General features: G+C 51.1%; 8 protein-coding genes across 8 annotated transcripts; 5 read left to right on the forward strand and 3 right to left on the reverse strand.

Annotated features, from left to right (window-relative positions):
* Positions 1–717: 717 nt before the first annotated feature.
* M431DRAFT_87676 (hypothetical protein) lies at positions 718–5319 on the forward strand (the record flags this gene model as incomplete). The annotated part of the gene is made up of 2 exons (XM_024923824.1): positions 718–4619; positions 4686–5319. The coding sequence occupies 2 exons, from the start codon at positions 718–720 to the stop codon at positions 5317–5319; spliced, it is 4536 nt and encodes a 1511-aa protein (XP_024773797.1).
* Positions 5320–6301: 982 nt separating this feature from the next.
* M431DRAFT_450370 (hypothetical protein) lies at positions 6302–6800 on the reverse strand. The gene has a single exon (XM_024915260.1). The coding sequence runs from the start codon at positions 6712–6714 to the stop codon at positions 6397–6399; it is 318 nt and encodes a 105-aa protein (XP_024773798.1). The 5' UTR covers positions 6715–6800; the 3' UTR covers positions 6302–6396.
* An 85-nt stretch (positions 6801–6885) lies between these two features.
* M431DRAFT_87378 (hypothetical protein) lies at positions 6886–10319 on the reverse strand (the record flags this gene model as incomplete). The annotated part of the gene is made up of 2 exons (XM_024923792.1): positions 6886–8283; positions 9822–10319. The coding sequence occupies 2 exons, from the start codon at positions 10317–10319 to the stop codon at positions 6886–6888; spliced, it is 1896 nt and encodes a 631-aa protein (XP_024773799.1).
* Positions 10320–13612: 3293 nt separating this feature from the next.
* On the reverse strand, positions 13613–15634 carry M431DRAFT_496078 (hypothetical protein; the record flags this gene model as incomplete). Its single annotated transcript, XM_024917452.1, has 7 exons — positions 13613–13649; positions 13707–13780; positions 13835–13864; positions 13924–14105; positions 14167–14396; positions 14495–15291; positions 15359–15634. 7 exons carry the CDS (start codon positions 15632–15634, stop codon positions 13613–13615), a joined length of 1626 nt encoding a protein of 541 aa, XP_024773800.1.
* Positions 15635–16433: 799 nt separating this feature from the next.
* On the forward strand, positions 16434–19527 carry M431DRAFT_496079 (hypothetical protein; the record flags this gene model as incomplete). Its single annotated transcript, XM_024917453.1, has 5 exons — positions 16434–16585; positions 16651–17005; positions 17061–17316; positions 17377–18549; positions 18617–19527. 5 exons carry the CDS (start codon positions 16434–16436, stop codon positions 19525–19527), a joined length of 2847 nt encoding a protein of 948 aa, XP_024773801.1.
* A 2048-nt stretch (positions 19528–21575) lies between these two features.
* On the forward strand, positions 21576–22031 carry M431DRAFT_482946 (hypothetical protein; the record flags this gene model as incomplete). The annotated part of the gene is made up of 1 exon (XM_024916082.1): positions 21576–22031. The coding sequence occupies one exon, from the start codon at positions 21576–21578 to the stop codon at positions 22029–22031; it is 456 nt and encodes a 151-aa protein (XP_024773802.1).
* Positions 22032–22280: 249 nt separating this feature from the next.
* On the forward strand, positions 22281–22710 carry M431DRAFT_450573 (hypothetical protein). The gene has a single exon (XM_024915261.1). The coding sequence runs from the start codon at positions 22368–22370 to the stop codon at positions 22614–22616; it is 249 nt and encodes an 82-aa protein (XP_024773803.1). The 5' UTR covers positions 22281–22367; the 3' UTR covers positions 22617–22710.
* A 133-nt stretch (positions 22711–22843) lies between these two features.
* M431DRAFT_87116 (hypothetical protein) lies at positions 22844–26581 on the forward strand (the record flags this gene model as incomplete). Its single annotated transcript, XM_024923764.1, has 2 exons — positions 22844–23526; positions 23740–26581. The coding sequence occupies 2 exons, from the start codon at positions 22844–22846 to the stop codon at positions 26579–26581; spliced, it is 3525 nt and encodes a 1174-aa protein (XP_024773804.1).
* Positions 26582–26645: the final 64 nt, after the last annotated feature.

Here is a 26645-nt window from a genome sequence, read left to right on the forward strand (position 1 = left end):
ATAAGTACAGGCTCCATATCGATAGGGCAGCGCCGAGACACCGATGCAGCTGTTTAGATCCTCGATTTAGCGCGGGCTGGTTCACTTGCCCATGGAGTGGCAAGTACGGAGTAATACTTCCTTGCATTGACTTTGCATTGTCATACTTAACCATGTACCAAGGCCTACGGAGTGATGAAATTACCTAAGGTATTAAATAAATAAATAAGTTTTTAACATGAACAAATATGCTTTCTCCCGCCTGTAGTCAGACACAATGCACAGGGCGATATTTGCTTTGTATGACAGGTGTGGCTGAAGCTTGTACAAGCTCCGGGCAAGCCACAGCTCGAGCTTTGTATTGATTGACGTGGCCGGCCGGAAGAGGCACCGCGGCATCAGATGTGGCGACTCAGCCCCAGCCAAAAATGCGCGGCGCCACAGCTGGAGCCTACATGTAAGCGTTCATCCACAAGCTGACGAATGGCCCAAACGACGATTCGCAACCAGCCCGAAACACGCAACTCTTGGATCCAGGAGCTTCAAGGAGAGCGCGAGCCTGTTGCATAGCGATTGCTGCTTCATTCCCTTGGCTATTTCCATCTGCAGCGCACTCTTGCGGGGATTCATCACAGCCATTCGGCCAGCCGTTTACACCCCGATTGACAAGGCCCCTCGTACAAACCCCTCGACGAAGACGTCTAGCTTCATGACATCTCCAAGCACCGCACCGACAATATGATGAGGCTCACAGCCAAGGCTGCGGCGCCGTCATGGCACTTGCTGCTGCTGTCCCTTCTATGGGTATTGGCGCTGGCAAAGGACGGGCCGAAGCTCTCAGTCACAAAGTTCGACCACCCTCCATTGGGCCTTGCCTACTTCGAAGACAGCGACATTGTTGTCTTCCACGACGTCGATGCAGGCATCATATATCGGTCCAGTGATGCCGGTGCCAATTGGTCCAAGGTTAAAGCAATTCCCGAAGGCGATGCCTTTTTGCTCACTACGCATCCTTACGATTCCAAAATCGCCTATGCCCTGACATTGGGCAAGACGCACTATAAGACAGAGGACCAGGGCGAGACCTGGTCCAAGTTCGAGACCCCAGCCGTTCCCAGCCGATTTCAGTCCGAGATCTTGGTATTCCATGCAGAAGATCCGAAGCGAGTCATCTTCAACGGCATGGAGTGCGACGGCATCTTTTGCGACGAGCAAGCCTCTTACACTACAGACAACTTCAAGTCGGTCGAACTGCTCCGTGCCTTCACAGCTGGCTGTTGGTGGGCGAAGCTATCTCCCGAGTTCACCACCGGCGATAAGGATTTAGATAAGAAGAGGGTGCTCTGTATCATCAAGGATCCCTTCTCCCTCTTTGTGGAAGACCAGAGACTCGTCATCTCCGACGATTTCTTCGCCGTGGTGAACAAAGAGGTTCAGGAATTCGAGCCCAACATGGACACCAACAAGGGAGTGGGCGGTGTGGCAAACATTGCTGTCGTCAAGAGCTACCTCCTTGTTGCTACCTCGTCCTTCCAGAGCGACGAGATGGCCTTGTACGTCACCGACGACACTCTCAAATGGCACCGCGCCATGTTCCCGACCAGCGACAACCACGACCACTCACACCAGATCAACCAAGAGGCATACACTGTTCTAGAAAGCACAAACTACAGTATCCAGATTGACGTCTTGACCTCCTCACCCTCAAATCCCATGGGTGTTCTTTTCACAAGTAACTCCAATGGCACATACTTCACCGAGAACGTCCCTTACACCAATCGTAACGGTAAAGGACATGTCGACTTTGAGAAAGTCCATGGCATCCAGGGGGTATTCATCGTCAATGTGGTAGAGAATGGCCCTGATGTCGACAAGAAGGGTGCCGAGAAACAGGTCGTTACCCAGATTTCCTTTGACGATGGCAGGACCTTTGAGTCCCTCAAAGCCGATGGCGACAAGATCCACCTCCACTCAGTCACCGAAATGGATAACACTGGGAGGGTCTTCACAAGCCCAGCCCCCGGCCTTGTCATGGGCAACGGAAATACAGGCAAGGCTCTCGGCAAGTTTGCAGATGCCAATCTGTATGTCTCAGATGATGCTGGTATCACGTGGAAGGAGGCCTTGAAAGGACCTCACAAGTACGAATTCGGCGACCAGGGATCGATTCTTCTTGCCGTCAAGGATTCCAGAAAGGATGATATTTCTGAAATATCGTATTCCCTGGACCATGGCGAGCACTGGGAATCAGTCGCTCTGCCAGACAAGCTCGCTGTCAAACCAGCGATCCTTACAACGACGCAAGACTCTACCAGTCTCAAGTTTCTCCTCATTGGCGAAAAGGACAGAGCCTACCATATGATCGCTATTGACTTTGGGGCTATGGACAAGCGGACTTGCGAAGATAAAGATCTCGAGGACTGGCATGCCCGCGAGGACGACGATGGGAAGCCAACTTGTATCATGGGACACAAGCAGACGTACCGCCGCAGAAAGAAGTCGGCTGATTGCTTCATCAAGAGTAACTTCAAGGATCCCGTTCCCATCACTGAGGACTGCGAGTGCTCCGATGCGGACTTTGAGTGTGATTACAACTTTAGGAGGGACCCGGAGGATAACAAAGTATGCAAGAAAGTCGGACCACTGCCGGCTCCAGATGGTGCCTGCAAAGACAAGTCCGGAACCTTCAAGGGCTCTTCTGGCTGGAGGCTCATCCCGGGTAACACTTGCAAGCGGACCAAGGGCGAACAGAAGGACGATCCGGTCGAGCGCAAGTGCGAGGATGCCACCGTTCCGTCGGTTCCAGGAACCCCGGCAAATGGAGGAGAAGTGACTCACAAACAATTCATTTTCGACACCAAGCTTCAGGACTTCCAGAAGATCTACCTCGACAGGAGTGATTCTAGTCAGTCCGATGACGAAACCGTGATTGTCAGACCCGCTGAGGACGAAGGAAACGGCCGATTGAAAATTGAGCAAAAGCTGTGGCTATCTAGTGATCATGGCAAGAGCTTCAAACGCATCCTGGAGGGCGAGAAGATCCAGGGCATTTATCCCCACCTATATCTCAAAGATCTGGTTTACTTCACTACCGGCAGCGACAAGGTCATTTATACTCTTGACCGTGGCAAGAGCTTCCACAGCTTCAAAGCACCAACAGACCCCGGTGATAGATTCCCGCTGAGCTTCCATCCAGACAAGAGAGACTGGCTCATCTGGGTTGGCCAGACCTGCGACAAAGTTGGAGGCAAAGAAACCTGCTTCCCCGAGGCGTCCATCTCGATTGATCGCGGCGATAACTGGAAGACAATGCTCCGTTTTGCGGAGAGATGTGAGTTCACTGGCCACTCGGCATACAAATTCCGGTCGCAGAAGCAAGTCATCTGTCTTGCAAGAGAAGAAGAGAACAACGATGCGCCGTTGACCATCATGACCAGTGATGACTTTTTCCAAGAGGACAAGGCCATCTTCAAGGATTCCGTTACCAATTTCGCAACCATGAGCGAATTCATTGTTGTGGCTGGTAGAGATCCAGAAACCGAAGATATGCACGCTCTCGCCAGTCTGGACGGCAAGCACTTTGAGAGGGCTCACTTCCCGTACAACTTCCACGAAGGTCACGAGAACGAGTATACGCTTCTTGACAGCTCAACCCATGCCATTAACCTGTTTGTCCGCACCGAAGGCGGTTCTGACCGGGAGTATGGCTCAATCATCAAAAGCAATTCCAACGGCACGTCATATGTTCTCAGCGCCGCCAACGTCAACTGTAACGAGGAGACATATGTCGACTTTGAAAAGGTCGCAGGCCTCGAGGGTGTCGCCTTGATCAACATTGTAACAAATGCCAACAAGGGAGAGAAGACGAAGGACCTCCAGACCAAGATCTCTCACAATGACGGCTCCGAATGGGGTTTCTTGGCCCCGCCCGCCAAGGATGTGGATGGAAAGGCCTATCCTTGCAGTAGCTCCAAGGGAGATGAGTCTTGTGCCTTGCATCTCCATCACTATACCGAGAGAGATGACAAGAGAAAGACTTTTGCCGCGGCTACTGCCGTTGGTCTCATTTTCGGCATTGGCAACGTCGGGTCCAAGCTTGGCGAGATTAAGAACGCAGACACGTTCATGTCAACTGACGGTGGTGTTTCTTGGAAGAATGTTAAGAAGGGAAGCTGGTCATGGCAGTATGGAGATCAGGGCTCGATCATTGTCCTGGCACAAAGGTACACGCGTAACAACCCCGTCAAGTCCCGCTCTATCTCGTACTCGACAGACGAAGGCAATACTTGGAAGAATTTGGAGTTTGCCGACTCGGATGTGGCACTCCTTGACATCACTACCCTACGGTCCGGCACTTCGCGCAACTTTTTGCTTTGGTGCAGATCCGGTCGAGGCAAGCTTTTCTCCGTCAACCTCGACTTTAGTGGCTTGGCCGACAAGCCCTGCGAGCATACCAAAGCCAGCGACTCTGATTATTACTTGTGGTCTCCCAAGCATCCCTTGCAGGATGACGACTGTCTCTTCGGGCACGTCTCCAAGTACCTACGTAAGAAGACTGATCGCAAGTGCTACAATAAGCAGAATCTCCAGCGACTCTACGACCATGAGGATTGCGCTTGTAGCCGACGAGACTATGAATGGTAAGAGCAACCCTCTACTTATTTCGTTTACCTGTGTACATGATCTCATGACTGACCAAACATTAGTGATTTCAACTTTGAACTAGACAATCATGGCCAGTGCCAGCTGGTCAATGGCTTCACCCCCCTCACTGGAGACGACTGGTGTGAAAAGTACCCCAACGAGACATCATACTTTGAACCCACGGGTTACCGTAGAGTTCCCTTGTCCACCTGTCGTGGAGGCAACGAGCTCGACAAGACGTCAACAGAACATCCATGCAAGGGCCACGAAGAAGACTTCAAGAGGAAGCATGGCACGTCCGGCGTCGTTATTTTCTTTGCCGTTGTCATCCCGTTTACTCTGGCCGGTATTATCGGCTGGTACGTGTACCGCAACTGGAACGGCAAGTTTGGACAGATCCGCCTGGGAGAGAACTCGTCGACTTTCGACAGCGACCAGCCCTGGATCAAGTACCCCATCATCGCCGTGTCCGCCGTCGCAGCAGTTGTGGTCTCCCTGCCCGTCATGGTATCTAGCTTGGCTCGCTTGGCAAGCAGCTCTTTTGGGCGGTTCGGCCAGAGGAGCGATGGCAGCTGGTTCTCAAGAGGCGCGAGGAGGTTCACGACGCGCGACAGCTTTGCGCGTGGACGAGGAGACTACTCGATTGTGGATGATGAAGGCGAGCTCCTTGGTGAGGAGAGCGATGAGGAGGTGTAAAGGCAAGAAAGAGAGAGGCAAGCGAGGCACAACAGGGTATACGGGAAGTGTATGAAATAGGCGGCTTCTGTTGCGGGAACTTAACAAAAAGATTTACTGGTGCGGAGGAGAAATGTGTGTTGGGATTATAGCTGCTTGCTGTGATCTCTTTTAATTAGCGAGGTTCCATTGCTATTTTTAGGATACTGTACATGTTATATAGGAGAGATGCTTCAATACTTCCTATTTTATGCAAAATGAGCGGCGAATGAAGCCATGTATCCTGTTGTACAGAGTATACACAATTCGTACACAAAGACATGTTTACTCAACCAAAAGATGAACCAATCATCCATTCACCCATCTATCCTTTGATCCATCTACCTACCGCCAAACAACAGTCCCTAAATTGCAATTCAAACGCATCTCAAGCTGGCAATTGCAATTCATCCCTTATCCAAGACATCCACAGAGGCATACATATACAAACCACCACATCCACATCACATAACTCTCATCTTCACAACTCAATAAAAAACTAGAAACAAAAAGCAAGGCGTAAATAAAAGGCACACACGCAAAAGACCCCGGAATTCCAAATGCCGCCCCTTGTTATCCCTTCAAACCTCCCCTTACATCCCCTTCCCGCTCGTCCCATCTTCTTACATACGTAGGACTCAAAGCTAGGACTCCAAATCGGCGATCGATCGAGAAAGTAAAAAAAGGAGCATGGGCATTATTAGCGTATCTGGCAACGTGTACTCGTATGTAATAAGATAAGAGAGCGTCAAAAATAAGGCGCACATGGGCTTCAACGCGTGTGTTGCTCGTGTTTGTCTTCTCCCTTGCATTGGGCTAAAAGTCCTAGTCCATGTAAATCTCAGCAACGAAACAAGACCGATCGTCATGTGGACGAACTGAAAAACTCAAAAAAACAAGCGCATTTGGAAAATAGGTCATACGAGTACACGAGGGAGCAAAAGTCACTTGTAGAGCAAGGGGAAAGTGAAAAAAGACCATTGGTGATTGTTCGACAACAGCATCAATAATAAGGACGCAATATATTATATCAGCCCTCGCCAAGGCTCCTCATGAGTTTTACAATTCCATCCCATCGCTCGTCAATAACAAAGATCCTCGCGCTCGGCAAATTGCTTTCCGTCCAAGTAATTCAATCAATCCAGTAGTCCTAATCCTAAAACGCCAGCCAGAAATAGAGCGCTTCTTGTTATGCCAGATAAAGTAAAATGAGTGTGTGGTCGTGACTTGCTTTTCCTTCCGCAGATTACAGCCAAACAAGATTTGGCTCCCCCCAGTATATGTTCTCATACTAAACGACAAAGAGAATGACAAAATTTGTAAGAGAATATATTGTAAATGAACGACAAAAAGGACAGTGGGGTATATGTGATGCATGCTGTATGCTATAATGAGAGGTATAATTTTGGAGGTAATGGCATGTTGTAGTGAGTGAGTGAAAAGGCGAATCACAGCTTTCTTCTTGATGAAATGCTTTCTTCGCCTGTAATTCGAGAACTGAGTTATAGAGTGAATCCAACCCAGTCAACGTAACATTAATAAGTGCCCTCATGAACGGCGGACTCGGTTCCAGAAGCGTTTTACCATGTTGTCATCGCTGCTGGCAGCTTCTTGGTCCATGATGGCAAATTGCCTTTCAATATTGTCTTTGGGATTGGAGGCTCGAGAGTATGATCTTGGCTGAGCAGATCCGTCATGTGCTTGCCCCTTGGATGACGATGGTTTTTGCCAGCCATACATCTGCTCTTCGTCGGCTCGAAGATCAGGCCGTGTCAGGGTCATCCGCAGTGTCATCTCGCGGGATGATGCTGGCGCTTGAGCATAGTCCACCTTGGAAGGCCAGGCTCCTTCATGTGGTAGTCGCGGCGAATGCTCAACAGGCGGATGATCCAAGCTCTCTGGCGTTCTCGGAGAGACTGTTTCGACAGGTGAAGTGGGATCACTAATGAGGGACTCCGCATCATCGCCAGTTGAGCTATGCATCTTGTCATAAGACTCTTGGCGTGACCACGATCGAGTCTGAGAGGTTTCCCTCCCTTGTGTGTCGTAGAGAGATGGGAACCCAAATTCAACGGCCTCATCAAATTTGTGCGGAGACGCAAGGTACACACGGAGCTTCATGCGAGCTTCGGGATCCTGGTAGTGAGATGGAGCGGAGTCAGTGGCTCCAGAGTCATCAGGCATTTGACCCTTGTTTGGTGACATGAGAGACAGAGCTCTGGATCTCCGACGGAAGTGGCCAGAGGGGCTTGGTAGAGAAGGCACTACAAATTGCTCGCTCAATGCGGGAGAGGCCATGGTTCCCTTGGTCGGTGGACGGTTCAGTTGAGAAGATGGGCGTCCAAAAGACAGCTTTGATATAGATAGATGGCGAGGGAAAGGCATTCGCTTCTTCTTTCCTTGTTTGGGACTCGACTGGTAGTCATCTAGACGAAGATCCAAGTCATCACTCTCATCAAGCCATCGGAAGTTCTCCATGATTGAATCCGGTGTGGCCTCAGCGGCCATGGCCTGTGTAAATTCGTTGTTGGGCGAGCTACTCATGATGGGATGCAGCTCGTGATAAAAGGGTTCGTTCAGATGGCTGCTTAATTTGGGAAGTTGTGATTGCCGTTTATTTATCTTGACAAACGCTTCGTCGGTAGCATCCAGTATAATGCTCTTATGGTGTGAATTGGCCGTATTCGATTGTCTCTCTCCGTTGTCCGCTGGTCGTCCGTGAAGCGTATCTGCGTGGTTTGGGTATAGGCGAGCGGAACTCGATCGAACGCGCGGCTGTTGATGTGATCCAGAGATGGAGGGATCGAAGGCAAGTTCGAACTTGGATCCCGGCTGACAGATATCTTCGTCGCTTGCGAAAGTCGAGGTCGAATGGCCGCAGGGCTGATCGGAATGTCCAGCACAACAGGTCTGGGCAAAGCGCAGCCGTTCCAAGGTCGAAAAATACTGGAGCAAAAAAAGAGAGATGTCAGAATGCTATCGCCCAGAAATAGAATCAAATAAAATAAGAGACATCGGCCAAAGAAACAATAAAAGGGGCAGCCCAAGCAAGCATGTATATAAGAGAAATGCTATGGGTGTTATTGAGAAGCTAGTGAGGCGACTACCTGAAAGGCGTATCCGTAGTCGGATGAACTCAGAGCTGTTCTAGCTCGAACGAGGATGGCATGTCTCAACTTTGGAACGAAGAACCATGGCGAGGTGGGGAGGCTTCAAGTCCAATACGGACAAAGCAGTGATGCTAGCAGCAATGCTAGTTGGCTTGGGTGCACTCGCACATTGATCAGGGGGCTGCGGTATGAGTACAGTAAAGCGGCCTTCGCCCTGCAGACAAACTCATGCCAGGTACGGAGCCAGGTACGGAGCACATACACACACAATGTTGACTCAAAACACACTGCAGTGTCTATGCTCTCGCCAGTTTCTTGACACGACAAGACTCCCTCTTCCGGCCCATGTATGTAGGCTGGTTTCATCGTGGACTGGCACGTTGGTTGGCTGGTGACGATGCCAATATCACAATAGAGCCACGTTTGATGGATTTCAGAGGAGCTCACTCGAGCTAAACTGGCAAACCACCACCACGGATCAATCAAGCAAGCAGCTAGACATCGCTGGAAGCATTCAATTGGACGCACCGCAGACGGCCTACAAGCGCCATGGCACCCAAACGAGGTCGCTCGCGGGGCGACGCGACACTAGTGTGCTGGGATGCCAGGGACGGATTCAGCCGTTCCGACGCCATTGGCTTGTCACCGGAATTAGTGAGTGCAAGACGAAGGTGCATTGCATTGCATTGCATGATGCATCGCATCCCGCCGTCCAGGCTAAATCCCACAGTTGTGAAGGGAACAAGACGGTGACAGAGAGTGAGGCATTGGGACAGAGGATGAGACGAAGACTGAGAAGATCGCCTGCTGTTTGGTCCCAACCAACAGGTTTCTGCCAACCCATGCTCTGCTTTCGTCGGTGATCCCTTGAGATGCGAGACAGAGTTATTCCGACACTTGTCAGGCTTTCCGTCGACCAGGGAACCGTATGTGCGATACAGCCGATTGGCTAGCATTGCAATGGGCAATTCGATCATCCAAGTCAGACAACGCATGAAACCAGCCAGCTTTAAAACAGACAGAATCCGCTCTTGTTAGGCAATGCATTCTGACGTCCAGATCCAATCAACACCTTGTGCTGTTGGCCCTGTTTCTCATTCTCATTTCGTCTTTCTCTGACCTCTTTTTATGCATTCATCTGCGACACAAGCTGGCGGGTCCTGTCGCTTGCCCAACACCCCAAGAGCCTTTTGAAAACACAAGGGGGAAATGCATTCTTGGAATGAATGCAGGGACATGCCATCTTTAAAAAAAGGAAACGAAACGAAACGAAAGTCGGTGTACAAGGACATCGCTGAGACAACTTTTCACCACCCCATGGATGGATCGAAAGCAACGATAACAGCATGAACGTGAGAGAGAATAGCCACTTACTTTTCTTCGAACTGTAGGCGGCAGTGCTTCGAATTCCTCACTTGTCAGGCTCGCGGACGACGGGAGACTGCTGTAGTATTCGGGCTGGGGCTGCTGCAACAAACTGTCGGGTGGCGGCAGCTTGTTAGAAGACGAAGGGCTTCGGCTCCGTTCTCTCTGGTGATTCCAGTCTCGCATATGGCTACGGGAAGACGCGGGCCGTTGTGAGTCTGGCAGGTGCAGCATCTGCTGTCGCGGATCAATGTAGTGGCTCTGGCGGTCTCGGTGTCGATATGTCTGAAAACTGGGATGGCAAGAGGTTATCGTGTCTTCGTCTTCATCTCCGTCCCGTTGCCCTTGCATAGGCTGCAAGAACTGAGCAGGAAGCTGCTGCTGGTTTCGTGGCCGACGCTGGGTAGAAGCTCTCCTTAGGCTCATTCCCCTTTTCAAAGATTTGCCAGTACTCGAAAGAGTTGTAGATTGAGCGCCAGCGGGCGCCATTGCTGATATGGGGGCCATGACTTGAGATTTTGGAGCCAGGAGCTTAACTAAGTTCCGGCGTGAGAGGCAAAACGAAAGGCAGGCGACGAGCAGAGCTTCCGCGCTGAGTAATAATGAAAGCACACGCGTTAAGCCAGTACTCTTCTGCCTTTAAAATTCGAAAGTGAGGATGGAAAATGGGAATTGTCGGAAACCGCGTGAGGGAGGAGGAAAGAAAGATGGTCGGTTTCGTCGCCAGTTGGAGTGGCATGGCATATCGCGGGTACTCGTAGTATTAGCATATTAGCATCACCGCACACAGAAGCGCCAGCCAGTGCCAGCCAGCCAGTATCGACCGTCCAGCCATAGCCATGGATATCCATAGCCATAGCCATATTAGGCCCATAGCCATAAGCGACTCCGCGGCCCACGTTGTGTTCCTGGCTTCGGCTGCAATTCCCCCCTGTCGCTCGGCCGTTTCTAGCTCTGTCAGTTGCTGCCCCAGATGTGACGGCTGCTCGTAACCCTCTGGAGCCAGCGGCTTTTCCAACGACGAATCCTGGCGCTGGTTCTGGCTCGAGCTACCAGCTGGCCAAAGCTCTCTATCTTGGCGACCAGGGGCGAATGATTTGCAGTGGAGAGGCCGCGAGATTGTGCAGGCTGGGGTTGTGCAAATGTGTGAGTGAAGTCGGTACGGGATTGGTGGCGGATGGCGGGGGCAGTCAGTGCTAGCAGCAGCGCCTATGTAGAGTGCCCTCTTGTATCACGCACCATTGCTGGACTGTGACTGTGTCGCTCTGGATGAAAAACTCTGGCTAATACCATTGTGATGGCGCTCATGATCATGCGCGTCCGCATGAGTAATGGAGGAATCACTTGTCACATTCTCTTGCCTAGCTTAGAAGAGGGTGAATTTGGGAGTTTCATGCACTGTTGACGAAGGTTTGAAGCTTCGACCCCCAGGAGAAGGGATTAATAGTGGAGGAATAGGCAGAATAACAGGCACACCATATCACAACCACCACCAGTGTCGCCATACCTATCATCAGACAAGCATCTGGTCCTTACTCGAGGCGCTATATGACGACAAATCGGGCAATCAGAATGCTGCACCGCGCCAGGGCTCTGTGGGCGGCGCCGTATCCGCTTCAGACCTAGTCCTCCGCACCATCCATGATATCTCGAGGCTACGGCAAGCTAGAAGCGTGCTTATTTTGGTGGCTCAGGGACCTGGCGGGGGGGCAAGCATGGGAACATGGGAGCGTACGAGCAAGCGAAAGTCGTTTGTCGCCAGCCCCTGCATCCTCTTTCTCTCTTTTCGTCGGTATCCAGGAACCATCGTTCTCTTGACGAAACCCGCTCGGCTTAGACGAGGCTATAACCGCCGCTAACACACAGCCCACAGCCCAGAACACACACGATATCAAGACGGAAATTGACGAGAGATTTAGACAGTGGCCGATATGGGCCCCTTGCCCCTGGCGCAATGAATGGGAAGTGGCTGTTGTCAAACGGTCACGACTAATGGAGGGAATGCTGTGCGACAACACCTTGAGATGATATGATATGCATCCCTTGCGCGTCACGGCGTCGGGCATGATGAAATTATGCCTCTGATACTGCTCCTTTTTGCTGCAGATTGCAGATTGCAGATATCTCGCATCATTGATGGCGAACTGTCATTGTATGTCATTACCTATACGCGCGCATAGTTAGCAGCCAAATGTGAAGTACGATACAAGCCATGTGCTTCGCAACGGCTCCTCTTAAATACGCTTCGCCAGGAGGCCTTGCCTTTCCAACATGCTGCCGATCAGTGCCTCTTCTCATCAACCCCATGCACGGTTCACCGCACACACCGGCCGCTTCTGTTACCTGAAAGCTAAGCCCATCAGACGGCCCTGGTCCGACGTCTTAATGTGGGGGATCAAGCAGTGGAAGTCAGGCACTCTACTGTGTACGCTGGGCATTACAGAACATGGGAAAGTAGGTATTTCGTACCCGTATGACAATGATTGCGACGCGTCGGATTCGATATAGCTCTTTGTCCGGTTTCATTCACTTACTTGGCCATCAAAAATCCAACGAAAACGCTCACCATCAGCGCGTCTCTTCATCGTCCTCTCTATCGATGTTGGCTGCCATACTCATAACACAGCTTTCATCCTTCTCTCAAAAGGCCAAAAAGAGCATTGAGCAGATAACATAAAGAATACAGTGGGTTGAGTGCCGGGGCCGTCTCATTTGCCTTGCTGCTATATTTGTGCCACCAGTACTAGCATGGACCCTTTCCGTCTGTTGCGCCAAATTCATGCTATGACGAAGCAACGGCGTTAAACAGGCGATCACAATTACAGAGTACGGACTACGGAAGACAGGTAACACATCAGTCAGTCCAGAGTCGTCGATCCATCCGGGAATTAGCAGCATGGAGCACTTCCGGCCTTCCAGAAGTTTATCACAAGGTCCCTGCAAGCCCTGATTGTCAGATCAGCAGTCGATCAACGGCAACGCTCGTTCTCTTCCGCGTTGATGACATCTCATACGTATGAGACACCGTCACTATTACTCGTACAATCGTACTACCCTTTGTACCATCTTGACATGTGCATTAGACCCTTTTTTTCTCCCGCTCACTTTCCCTTTATCGCTCCGACATGCTAGGGCGGTTCTACTCGGATATAATGGCTTCTCGGCAAGTCTATGGAGTCCTCGTGCAGGGAGTCTAATGAGGTGCCGCAACTCGACTCGCTGGTTACGGATTCCAAGCCGGCGGCATTTGCTGTCGTCTATTTAGCGTCTACGATCCACTTGGTGTGATACGTGCATGTATGGATCGACTGACGGGGCATTCGGGCGATATGTCTCGGCATCGTGAACACGTGCGTCATGTAGTGTTGCGCATATTCATTTCCCATGATGCTCCTCAAATGGCGAGAGTAGGAGCGCCGTTGGTGAGGCAGCCCATAGATCCCGCCCCCCTATAGCGAAAACCGCATCCGAGTTCAGGGTCCTCGCTAAGCTCACCTTTCGCATCTTTTGCCACTAAAGCAAATCTTGCAATTATCTCTATCTTCTTTAGTAACAGAGGTATAGGAGTTGATGAGAAAAGGGGTCCCTGGCGGCCAAATTGAGGCATTGTGGTGGCCTTCTAGAACACAAGATATACATCACATCCAGAATAACACTGTAGTGCATAAGACACGTGTTTGACTTGCAACACAAGGAGATTGGAGGCTATAAAGAGCTTTTACAGGATTTAAATGTAGTTGTAAATTCTTTCAAAATAGCAGGAAGTCAAGATACTCTCCACACTTCGAATATCATCTTCATTATTCATCAAATACTTTTCCCGGATTTAACAACCAACTAGGTAATGTCATGTCAGCAGGATTGAAACCAAAAATAAGAACACAAAAAACGTACTGCGGATCAAGTGCATCCTTCACAGCCTTCATGACCCCGATTGTTGACGGGCCCAGCTCCTTGAGAAGACAGTCCTAATCATCTATTAGATTAGTGCAGAGAGAATTCAGATGAACGTGTTACATTACCTTCTTCCCAATGCCAATACCATGCTCGCCCTACCATGAACTGTCAGTAATGCAACAGGGGGACGAAAGACACGGTACAGTCAACTTACTGATACAGTTCCTTCCATCTCAATTGCCCTCTTCACCATAGTATCTACGCATTCTGCTACTTTGTTCTTGCCAATGGCATCGTTGGGGAGATAGAACATTGCTTGGTGAAAGTTTCCGTCTCCCACATGTCCTAGCACGCTATTCCAGAGATTGAGGCCCGTCGCTTTGGCCCTGGACTCTTCTGTCCATATGTAAAGAGAACTATAAGCGAGTTGTAATACAAGTGGATTTGTTGAACTTACCGATCAGATCAGCCATACGGGATATAGGCACAGCAACATCTGTGCCCCAAACCATGGCGCCTTTTGGCTGCTCCGCGATTGCCGCGAAAAGCGCGCGTTTTCTAGCTGACCAAAGGGAATCTATTTCTTTTTCTCCATATACACTGTCAAAAGTTCTGGCGCTGTGTGTACGACATATGGCTTGTGCCGCCTTGACACTATCCTTCATAGAGTTTTCAGTACCTGCAAATCTGATCCCACATGTCAGACATACTGATGATCTCATCAACTGTAAAGGGGATGCTGGCATAACACATACTTTAAGAAAAGGGTTGGGTTCTCTTCCTACATCCTACTAGCGGTTCTTCTGCTCTTGTTTATGCTCCGCATCTGTTGATCGTCCATCAGCTCCAAGGCGGCCAAGGGGAGGCCCGAGCGGATCATCGTGGACGCGGCTGCCACAGCCTGATGAACCGATCCGAAGGCTGCAGCGGCGGCACTGAGATTTGTCGGTATCACCGCTAACTTGAGCGTGGCTTGAGTGATGATGCCGAGAGTCCCTTCTGATCCAGTGAACAAGGAGTTGAGATTGTATCCGGCTGACGTCTTCCTTGGTCGGTGTCTTGTTTTGATAATGGTGCCATCGGCCAAGACAACTGTTAAATTGACGACATAATCCTTCATCGCACCGTATCTCATTGCATTGGCTCCGCTACAGTTAGTGGCCACCATTCCCCCGATGAGGGCGGTTGGGCCTGGGTCAGGCCGCAAGAAGAGGCCAGTGTCTTTGATCTCTTCATTCAATACCGTCCAATTGACCCCAGCCTGCACAACGATGTCCATATCTTGCGGGTGAAATTCGACTATCTTATCCATCTCGCACATGTCGATGCATATGCCCGAAAAGGGGGAGCTATAGTTCCCCTCCATGCTGGACTTGGCTCCAAAAGGCACCATTGGAACTTTATATTTGGTACATATCTTTGCGATTGCAGACACTTGCTCTGTCGACCGTGGTCGCACAACGGCAAATGGCCTTTCATCCGTATTTGACGTTGAAATTTCAGAATAGCCGTGATATTCCAGATCATCTGGATCGGTGCTCACTGCTTCATCTCCAAGTTCACGACGAAGCTCGTCAACAGCCTGCCGATATTTTGTTAGTATCTTGATTTATATATATAGATGAGATGTATCTATCCACTCAACCTACTTTCATCATTGTCTTTTTATCAGCATACTTGGATTGTAATTTAGACGGCCTGGTTGATTCACCCCATCTTGGTGCTGTATTCCCATTTGGGTTGGATACCGACGAGAGCTTTAGTGTAGACGCTGAAGCGCCTCCAAGCAGTAACCCAACCAGCAAATAGGTTAACGGTCTGTTCCTGTATCCTTGTGACTGTGTAAAGGATGATGCAGCCCGAGCGCCTTGGCTTAAAGGCCTTAGCTGTCGCAGAAACAATGTAGTTGCGGAGATGGATCTCATGATGAAGATTCGTTTGCCAATGAGATGTATATCAAAGAAGCCTATCTGTTAAACATAGGTATAGAACAACTGCATTTATAGTAGAGAAACTTGAGACGAATAACGAATAAGATACTGTACCTCGGGCCTTGGAATTTCTACGAAGCACCGAAGGACGGTAAAGCGGCAGCAACTCAAAACTTAATATTACATGTATCCAATGATTCAATGCTATGCGTGTGGCACTGTCATAGTCTCTGCTTACTTTACGCATTACGTCAACCTACCCCAAAGAGGAGTTATGAGGGAAGAGTCGGCCTCACGGAACGGCAAGGAACATCGGCAATGATAACCGTTATAATATATCACCGAGGTAGTGTAAGTTGATATATTGAAGGGTATATCAAGAAAATCAAACAGTTGGATACGAGTTTGACCCTGTTTTCTCCAGGGTAGGCAGATTGCATCTGCCCAAGGTGGGCAGCAAGGCAGGTACAAATTCAATTATACCGAAGTTCATCCGACCCAGCGCCAGTATCACCTTTCTTCACTGAAACTTGGACCTTCATGTGAGCCTCATCCTGCTTATATGCATTTTCATATTGGCCAATCTCTTCTGCGCCCGGGCTTTTGCCTGTTAGAACACTTTTCCATGCCACGCACGTATAATAGACCGTCTCGCGTTCGTGAATCATTGCTACGCCTTCTCAACGCGCCTCCCTGCCCACTGTAGGCAATTTGACCGCCCTAAGTCCGGTCGTAGGCTCTTCGCTAGCCTTCGCTTGCGCATACACGCATCGTTCCAATGACGGAGGAAAAAATGCCCCTTATGCTGGATAACGCCGTCCCGGTCGATCTAAACGACGTGGATGATCTTTTTGGCGATGGCGTCGGCCTGTCGCTTCCCGATAGATCGCATGATAGGCCGCTTTCACTCAAGGTGGATGATGTGAGAAGCCGTGGCTGCTGCCAGTGCGTATCCGTATATCCCTTCTCCCATCGCTATGTTTATGGCTGTGGCTGACAGAGAGCTTCAGGACTATAGCCTGGTCGAAATCCGGAACGGTTGCAACTATCACGCCGGACGGCCAGTTCTTGCAGCTCCGCTTCTTGCGATGCGACCCGGCTGACGGAGCGTGGGACCTTAGCAAGCCGACGACATGTGAGCTTATCAAGGGATCTTCTGGTATTCCCCTGGTTCACTTGGAGTGGGGGTCAACCAACGTCCCAGAGCTTGCAATCATTGATGCGGTGGGAAGAGTTGTGATAGTTAGCTTCTCCATATCTCTCAACCACCCTTTCATCACGAGGAAGTACGACACAGACTCTATCGACGATGCAAACGCTGTGGTGGGGGCACATTGGCTGGCAGTAGCGCCGCAGAACCAGCAGGTGAGCACACCAGGTCTGAGTATTAAGATAACTCGAGGCACTAACTCTTTGAAAGAAATCGTACAACATCATGTATGGACCAGCAACTCGAAATGGCAATAGCTATCAGTATGAGAGCTCCTTTGTTCACGCCGGCGGGCCAAGCCACCCCCATTCATCAAAGAGTGCTTTGTTTTGCGTCACAATCAGCGGCATGCTGAAAATGTTTTGGTCACAAAACAATAATCGAATGGAAGAGACTACGATGGAGCTTGAGAGTGTAAACTCACTGGACGAGCTGGTCACGCATGCGGCTCTTGCTTCCGACAAAAGTAAGGCTTGAGACTAGCATCCTTTATATTTATGGATGATTGTTGCTAACATCTTGATAGGATATCTGCTGGTTGCTGTTGCGACCTCATCAAAGCAGCTCAGGCTGCTCAAAATAGAGATTCAATGGGGCGGTCCTGGTTCGCAACCCGACAAAAACCCTCTGCCACAGAACGCTCGACTTAGCCCTTCGCTGGTCGAAAAGCATCTCGCTGCTACGACGTGGCTGCAGACGGGACCCGGGGATGCCGGCAATGATGCTTCCATGGCAGAGCTATCTCACTTGCACGTTCTCCCTTCCATCATTGATAATACTGGCAAAAGCACCGTCTCGCCCATGATTATCGCCATCAGGACGCGCACACCCACCTCTGGATCCTATCAAACCGCTCAGACCATTATTGACCGCTGGGAAGCGGTGAGCGAACAGCGCCACAACCTTCACCCAGCTTTTGAGCAGCTGGGAAATCGAAGGAACAGCGAAGTCACAGAGCAGACGGCCTATACGCGGCTGCGAAAATTGGAACCGATTACGATTAACAAGGTGTTGATTAGTTTTCAGCCCGCCCAGTTCGGAAAACTCTTGGTTTTGACCATGTCTGACGGTACCGTTGAATACCGAGATCGATTTACCTTTGAAGAAGTCTATGCGACAGAAGATACCAACAAAGTAATGAACTTGCGTCAAGTTGGCTGGAATTTTGGCGAGGAAGGATCATGCCAACAGGTCGCCTTTTCCCCAACTCACTGCTCCATGGTCCAGATGTCAGATGAAGGGAAAATCAAATGGTGCAAGCTGCAATATCCGCTTGGCGACATTGGAAATTCCTTCCAAGAGGTCCGTTACGGGGCCACAATAGCCGGCCTGACGGTAGCGGCTGCGTCTGCCCTGTGGCATCAGGCTAATTATGACGACTTGCTCGCCATTGTAGCGCCGTATACATCCAAGAGACGGTTTATTCACGACTGGATCACTGAGATCATCAAGGTCCTCAAGATTCAAGTCGATTACTCTGAAGAACTTCACCATGATTTGCTTATGAGGAACACACCGCTTCAGAGTTGCCTGAGCTTCATGAATAGCTTGGGGTTTAAAGGGGAGACACATCCCAGGACATTCCAGGGCAAGTTTGCCATGATTGACCTCAATGTGCGCAACGTCGTCGTTCTCATCACCCTCGCAATCAACACACCTGTAACAGTGCGGGAGAAGATGAGTCCCCTGGATGAACATGGTAAGTTTTCACCTCTTCGTGCCCTGAGGCAAATTATTATTGTCGGTATACTAACACGCCACGATAGAGGTTGTAGAAGCATTAGCCGGCTGCGCCAAATGGTCTCTAGATTTGCTGTCATGGCTCACTGACAGCCTATTTTCACTGATGAACGACAGTGAGTTCATAGCGAGGCTGGAGCCCAAGCGTTTTGGAGAGGTGACGCCATATCTTCAAAAACGAAACGATGTATCGCTGCACCTCCTGCTCTCGTCATCAAGCAGGAGCTTTCTTATATGTGTCTGCCGTAGGATTGCTCATCTGGAATCTCTGAGCGAACGGGCGATAGAATTCTACCGAGGCCAGTCGGCGAATATGGACCAAACAGGCGGTCCCAAGATGTCCAATCCTAAGCTCCAGCAAGCCTACCAAAAGATGCAGCATATTACAACATCTAGCCTCGTTAAAGTCGCCGATTTTGAGAAGCTGCTCAACGTCCTCGGTGGGGACGTTCGGCAGGCATACCAGGCGTTTCTGCCAAACATGATTAAAAGCTCAAGTCAAAACCCCCAGGGAAAGCAAATCGACCTGGCTGTTAAGGCAGCGCAGGTTCAGGTGGAGTTGAGTATGCTCTTGGCTGCAGGGCCGCCGGCACCCTTCTTGCCTGTCATTAAGAAGTTCTTTAGTAAAGAACTCCCTGCATTCAGGGCCCTTTGCGACCCTTCAAAGCTCTTCTTTGCAAACTACGATCTTCTCGGCGTCCAAGACGACGAGTCTAGCTTGGCGCGTAACGGCTCGAGATTTGTCTACGTCGACCTGTTCAAAAGGGTGGAGATGAAGCTCGGGGCTCAACAATGGAGAAGATGCACCCGCTGTGCCTGTGTGATGGAAGACGTGTTCGGGAGTCGTCCCGGGTACAGCTTCGTATTGGGGCAGCAGCGCAAATGTGCTTGCGGTGGGTTATGGGCATTGTTGCCAAAGGGAAAGCTGATCTTGTAAGACACGCTTGAACCATGTGAACTAACCAAGGGCATCGGTATCTTGATGGGATTCGTTTACAACTGGTCATGGGATAAAAAAACGTTCTGCTTATGGGACGAGCGGCGATCTAATCATTGGGGTTTGGAGTTTTACAGATGGAGTTTTGCCTGTTTGTCTATATGGGGCTCTAGGCGAGAGGTAGATTGATATTGATAGAAGGGATACATATACGTTTAATTATTGACTTCTTTGGGAATGTCAAGATGGTATTGTCAACATGGTTAACTGAACCAATTCCTGGCCTATTTCTTCTTGATGTACAAGTAGCACCTTGGTGTATTGGTAGACCCAGCCTCTACACTATCATCGGATGATACGGCTTGCATGCCAAACTAGAGTGTACATGATAAATGCCTCTGTACGACTCGCGCACAAAGAAAAAATGTCCCGCAACTGCCGAGAAGCGCAAGAGGTCATTTCAAGAGGCCCGATGTCTAACGGCGATCTGTGCAATCTACTGCGCATAAAGACTGGACAAGAACAGGTCTAGCACCATAACCTTGTGTCACATCGGCGCTCTTGGACTTAGTCCATGGCTGATTTACAAAGCTAGACGCAAACTAGACGTGATCATCAGGTCAAGATAAGATGAAGAGGCCAGCTGGAAGAGGAAGGGAGCAGCGGGCGTGCCGTCAGTGTGTGCCCGTTTTGAGTTGGTGATGTGACGGGCTGGATGCCCCTTTTGGGGTGATGAGATTAAATTGGGTGCCTGGGGATAGATGGAATCTGGGGGTTTTAATCTCGCAGGGTCCCTTTTTGGGTGTTCGATAGGCTTGTTTGTTCGCTCGCTGGAGATGATGCTGTTTGCTGGGGGATGGGATTTCAATGGTTCATGTTGGCTCCAGAGGTAATCTTACTTTGGGGGACTATTTTGCCCAACTGGAACCAAGATGCTACCACCTACTATACTAACCTTGCCTGAATAGACAACTAACAATCCCCGACTAAAACTCTTGTCATGACCAACGGGATTTCGTAGGAGAGTTTGGACGGACAACGCCGCTGCAGGTTGACCTGATGGAGTGCTTAGTTGGGCAACTGGCGGGCTGAGAATAGGTGAGAATCCGGCCCTTCTCACGCCCAAAGAACAGGTGGTGGTTTGTATGCACCCTTTTCATTTAGGGAGGGGAGTGTATCAGGGGATCAGTACGAAATGCGTATCCAAGAGTAGATACCTAGTAGTTAATTACAAACCTTTGCGTAAAGCTTTGGCTTCACGGAATATTATGTCGTCTTGAAATTGCGCACTGGCAAAATACTAAGCAATTACTGCCAACGTCCATCTACTGAGCTAAGGGGATGCGATCGCGCTGAGGCCACCAGGCGCGCAGTGAGGCGCCTCGAACATGGAAGATGGCTTGATTTGCCCTGGTTGTTTTTAAGTGGATGTGGATGCCCTTGTGAAGATGACCAAATCAATTCCTGAGGTTCAGGTTGAGAAAATGGCCGGGGCGGCAAAGGCTGGAGTTTGTCCCAGCCAGTCGATTGTATGGCCCGCCACCGAAGGTGAGAAGCGAAAGGGTAGCATTACCGCGGGCAGCCAATTGAATTGATTGATCCCTTTCCGCGCGCCAATACACCGATGCAACCAGGTACTAGTACTCGCCCTTGTATTGCCTGAAGATTGATGCTTGTTGCATACGCGCCACCGATTTGCTGACGGCTGGCCGCATTGACGCTGGGGAGGTTTGTAGGCGAGATAAGGCTCCCCGTGGTATTTCACAAGTTGCAACATTGAACCATCAAATGTACATCCAATTGCAATTGACGAGTTGAGAGTCGGTGCCCCATTCAGCATTTTGTCCGACTTGGTACCTGCATGCATTGCAGCTAGTGGCTCATGCAAGACAGGGCGCTAAAACACCAGCCAAAACTCTGTGTTCCATTCAGGTTGGCACTTTACCTGGACGAGTATGTGCTTGTACCTGGAACCACTGGGCAGAGAAACTCGGTGAGGTGGATCAAATTGCTTGCATGCCAGCTGCGTCCAATGTCGCTCCTTTATTATGTTCGTTCGCACGCGCATTTGGCGCAAGGGGCGGCTGAAATTGATCCGGCTCGCCTATACTTGCTGTTCTGCACATATGGACCATAGAGGACATACAGGCCCCGCCGAATCCCCAGCTGTACCTGTACCTGTACCTGCATCTGTGAAAGCTTCAACCGTTATGTACCTGGACCTTATTGCTTCAATGTTTCGCGTCAGTCAGGGCCTCTGGACAGCCAACGTTGAACTAGCGGCCGCTGTGTTCCCCTGGCCAAGGAGCGCTAGCGCAGGTACCGGGGCGAAATCATGGCCCTGGCTCAAGGAGCTCGCCAACGTGCGCAATTCGACTGGACCTCCTTATTTGCTTCTTGGAGCGCAACCTAGTGCAGAGAGACTGTGCTTGGAACATGCGAAAAATGGCATCAGGCTGTGCACACTCGGCCAATTGGGCGTTTATTTTTGGCAAAATGCTTGATTGCGCGCTTCTAGTAGCCGAAATGCCCGTCAGCTTCGGCGATTGAGGGCTGGGCGCATACGTGCATATGCTATCTGATCAGCTGGCATCGTGAGATGACGGGTCGTCGATTGCTCGCCAATCAGGACGGAGGAGTGATGAGATAGAGCATGAAGAGGCGCTAATAATGCTCATCCATCCCATATCATATACTAGACCATACCTATTACAAAAGAAACCAAAAAACCCAGACGGAATGCAGTAAAGTAACAGGTAGAAAAGCAACGGTCCTCATCAGAACCAGAACCAGGGGGGTAGATTACCCAGGCACTATCCATACTAAAGCAATCAATTGAAATGCAACCTCCACAAACCCTCGCCTGCCCCACAGCCTTGGATGCCTTTTTCGAGCCTCGCTTCTCCCCTTTCCCAGCAGCTTTTGGCTCACCGTCGCCGACTAAGACGGGCCTAACTCCAAACCCCCCCTCTTGCTCCGGGGCCCTACCACGAGTAGAGTTAGTGGCTCTGCTCTTTTCTTGGACCTGCGTCGTTGCCTCTCTTCGCCAACCGTCCCTTTCAGTCGATCCGATTCATGGGCAATTTTAACCTGCCACCGGCGTTAAGACTCGTGTCGTGAGCGTTGCTTTCTGGTGGCCGGCCCTCTTGCTTGCTCTTCGTACCTCGCTTGCTGCCCATTTCTTTCGTATACGAGTGCTGTACCAGTATAGGATTCTTGTCCGATCCGACAGCTAGCGCTCGTACTCTCGTACCCCCCACGACGGCTGTTCAATATCATGGACGTCGCATCGCAACCTGCCAGCGGGCCCGGAGCCATGGCGTCGATCCTGCCAGACTCTGATACACAATCTGCTTCATCTCGGGCCTCTCCACATCCATCGCCATTGCGGCATAGCACCATTCGCGAGGAATCAGACGACGAGGAAGACGACGAGTACTACAGGGACTACCAGGACGACTACCACCAGGACTACCAAAACGAGTACCACCAGGAGTACCACCAGGAGTACCACCAGGAGTACCACCAGGAGTACCAGCAACAAGGCTACCACCAGGACGGCCACCACCAAGAAGACCACCATCATCTCCATCTCCAGACCGACGTCGACCCCGGAACAACCATTGCAACCACTGCAACCACCACCATTGCCGCGCCTGTTCCTCCGGCTGCCATTCGCACTAGCATCTCTGCCAGTCACAGCCGTTCCCAGACGCTCGACTACGTAGATACATCTGCTCCCACCGTCATCTCTCCGGTCGTCGCCTCCTCTCTTCCCTTTCGCTTCTCCGGTCCCATCAAGCGGAAGCCCGTGTCCAGTACCGCGGCGTCGTCCTCGCTTGTCACGCAGTATCTTGCCCAGGGCTCGCCTCGGGTTAACACCACCACCATCGAGCTGCCCAAGCCCGGTCACAGATTCGCGCGGTCACCATCCGTCGATAGTCCCACCTTCTACGAGTACCCTGCCTCTGTCAAGGCCCCGGTGCAAGCTCCTCAACAGTGAGTATCTCTCCTCTCTCCCTCTCTCTTACAACACACATACACGGACACACACCTACACACACCTCACCTCACCTCCCTCTTCTCCTCTTTCTCTCTCTTGTTTTCTATTACACACACCCCTGTCTAGAATAGAAGCAGACACATCGTGCCATTGTCCAAGTAAAGAGTGCAGAATCTAACTCCAATCCCCTTCAGAGACTCCCAATCCAGAACAGCGCCGGCGCCAAGCGACGACGAAACAGTCACTGCCTCCGGAAACAATTCCACCCACGGTGGGCCTTCATTCGCTGAAACAGCTGACTCGGAGCTCTCTGATGTCCTGTCAGTGTACGACGATTTGCTCCCAGATCTGACTCCCGACGGCACTCCCGACGGTGCTTCTGTCAAAGCTCACAACCACAACCACATCACGGACGCCACCTCCGACGTCGAGTCCATTTACGACGACAACTCAAATCCTCCTTCCTCTCCCCCCATGTTAGCACCAATCAAGCACGCACCTCCGCATCTACGGCTAGAAAAAGTCGACCCCTCCGCAAGGACAGGTGAAGGGCCGGATACATACATAGACGACTCGCCACAGTCAGCTGCAATAGACGGGTCGCCCAAGCTGAACAAACCGTTACCGCGCTCACCAGGCGCAACCTCTCCACTGGCGTCTATTTTTGGTTGGGGAAATCCTTCACCTTCGGTCACGGATTTCTCGTCCCTCCCCTCCCCGTCTCCTTTGTCACCGACCGCTAAAGGCTCGGCCAATGACAACCGACGTTCAACGAACAGCTTATCATCCAGGCACACAAAGCCCAATGCAACATCAACTCTCGCCCAACAACGTGAATCGTTCTTCTCCACGCACTCACCACACATTTCCCAAAATACAGCCTTGGTCGACGAGATGGAGGAAGAGCTGAAAGCCATCAGCTCCGAGCTGGCTGCATCTATCCGCCGCGAGATCGACCTGGAAGACCTGGCTGACAGGCTCCAGGAGCAAATCAACAGCGGCCCCCAGCCGGCCGGCAGCAAGAGAACAAGCGACTACTTTTCCGACTCTGGTCATAGCACAGCCAAGCTCGGCGAGTTCGAATTGGGCCGAGAAGAAATCGAAAAGGTTCAAAGGAGGTCGGAGCAGGAGAAAGCCTCCCTTCGCCTTGAACTGACATCCAAACTACAAGAAGAGAGGGAAAAGCGGAAGGATCTCGACCAGAAGATTAGGCAGCTTCAGGAGAGAGCTTCTGAAGTGGATGTGGTCGAGATCAACAACATCGACGCCAGCGAGCGCATCAAGGAACTGGAGAACACGTGCGAGGAACTGAGGCGGAAGCTGTCAGAAGAGCGCCAATCCAAGGCCAATTTTGAAGACATTCTATCTGCCCTCAAGGGTCAGCTGCAGGAAGCCTCCGATGAGCGAGATAATCTCCGTGATGAGGTCGTTCCGGAGCTGAAGGCGCGAGTCGAAGGCTTGGAGACAGAGGCTGCCGAGTACGCTAATTTGACTTATGAGTCCTCCAGGATGCAGCAGGAGCTTCACACCCTGAAGCGTGAGAACAGCTCACTGCGCAATTCCATGGCTGGCGGCTTGGAAGACTTACCCACCAAGCGAATGTCAGTGATAGGCTTGTCAGGCCTTTCTGGCCTCGGGGGCTTGTCTAGGTCGAACTCAGTGGGCCTTGGGCGCTCAAACTCGGTTGCAAACCCTCGAAACCGGGCACCTCCCGGAGTTGGTGGTCTCAAGAGATCCGATAGCTTCAAGGCTGCTACGCAGGGAGAGTCTAGAGATACTTTGCTCGAGCGATTGAAAGACGTGGAAGAGCAGCGTGATGCTCTTCACGGCGCTCTTAAGAGTCTCTTGGAACGACACGAGTTCCAAAACCGAGAGTACCAGAAGAAGATTCGAATGCTGGAGAATGAGCGCCAGCGACTCACGAATGTCTCGCCAAGAAAAGCTGGCTTCGAAAAGGATATGTCCAAGCTGCGGACGGAAATCAATCTCCTTCGACGACGCGCCGAAGACGCTCTCGAGCAAAAATGGCAGGTTGAAAAGGGCCTTGGCGGCCTGAAGATTGATCTTGACCGAGCTGAGGAAGAGATTCAGTCTCTCCGTGGTCTCCTCGAGGAGAACGATATTCTGATTCCGCCCTCTCTTGCTCGCCAGAGCAGCTCTAGCGACTCTGCACGTGAGCCCGTTACCTCCGAGTCTCTCCGAAATGCGTACACAGAGCTACAGGCTTCATACGCCGAGTCTTTGGAGCGCATCCGCCAGCTGGAAGCGGACTCTAACTCTGACGAGGAGACTAAGGAGGCCATGGAACGCCTGGAGCGCTCACTCTCCGCCGCAGTTTTGGAGCGTGACGCAGCCAGGAGGGAGATTGACCAGCAAAAGATTCAGATCAATATCCTCGCGGCAAGTGATGCCGAATCGGTTGCAGCCGACAACACTCTGGCAGAGCAGCTCAAAGAGTCCGCCGAGCTCATCGAGCAGCTCACAGCTCAGGTTCGACAGCAGCTAGACACCAACTCCGAGCTTCGGGAGCGTCTGGAAGCTGCCGTCGCCAGGGGAGAGGCTGATCGCAAGACCAACTCGCAGCGCATTTCGGAGCTCCAGGAGCGTCTTCGTGTTCTGGAGGACCAGGTCGTCGCCGCCCAGACTGCATCAGAGGACCGTGTAGTCCGCCACGAAGAGGAGATTACCAGACTGCGTGAGGCGCACAATGAGCAGCTACGTCGCCTTCAGGCCGACCCCTCTGATCCCTCTGCGCACAAGTCCGGCCCTAAGCCGCTGCTGAGCACCAAGCCCATTCCTGCCAAGAGCCTCGAGGAAGAGGCCGATATGAAGACGCTTCGGGCGCGTGTCCTTGAGCTTGAAAAGGCCCTTGCCGAAGCCGAGGACGAGATGCAAGAGGTCGTGGCTAAGATGAACATGGCTCAAGTAGAAGTCCTCAACCTCCAGGAGGACCGCGAGGCCGCAGTTCGGGAGACTAGGCGACTTGAACAGCTGCTGAAGAAGGAGCAGTCCAAGGCTGGCTTTGGCGGATTCTTTTCTGCTCGAAGCTGAGAGGCGTGATTTGACAAACGACCTATGCTAAAGTCGCCCGGCGTTATTGCCATAATACTAATTC

This window comes from Trichoderma harzianum (assembly GCF_003025095.1).
Source record: "Trichoderma harzianum CBS 226.95 unplaced genomic scaffold M431scaffold_7, whole genome shotgun sequence".
Lineage (NCBI taxonomy): Eukaryota > Fungi > Ascomycota > Sordariomycetes > Hypocreales > Hypocreaceae > Trichoderma > Trichoderma harzianum.

Bases quoted from the DNA above. Each gene is read 5' to 3' on its own strand.
- M431DRAFT_450370 (XM_024915260.1), bottom strand. From the start codon at position 6,714: ATGCATCACATATACCCCACTGTCCTTTTTGTCGTTCATTTACAATAT.
- M431DRAFT_450573 (XM_024915261.1), top strand. From the start codon at position 22,368: ATGCAACCTCCACAAACCCTCGCCTGCCCCACAGCCTTGGATGCCTTT.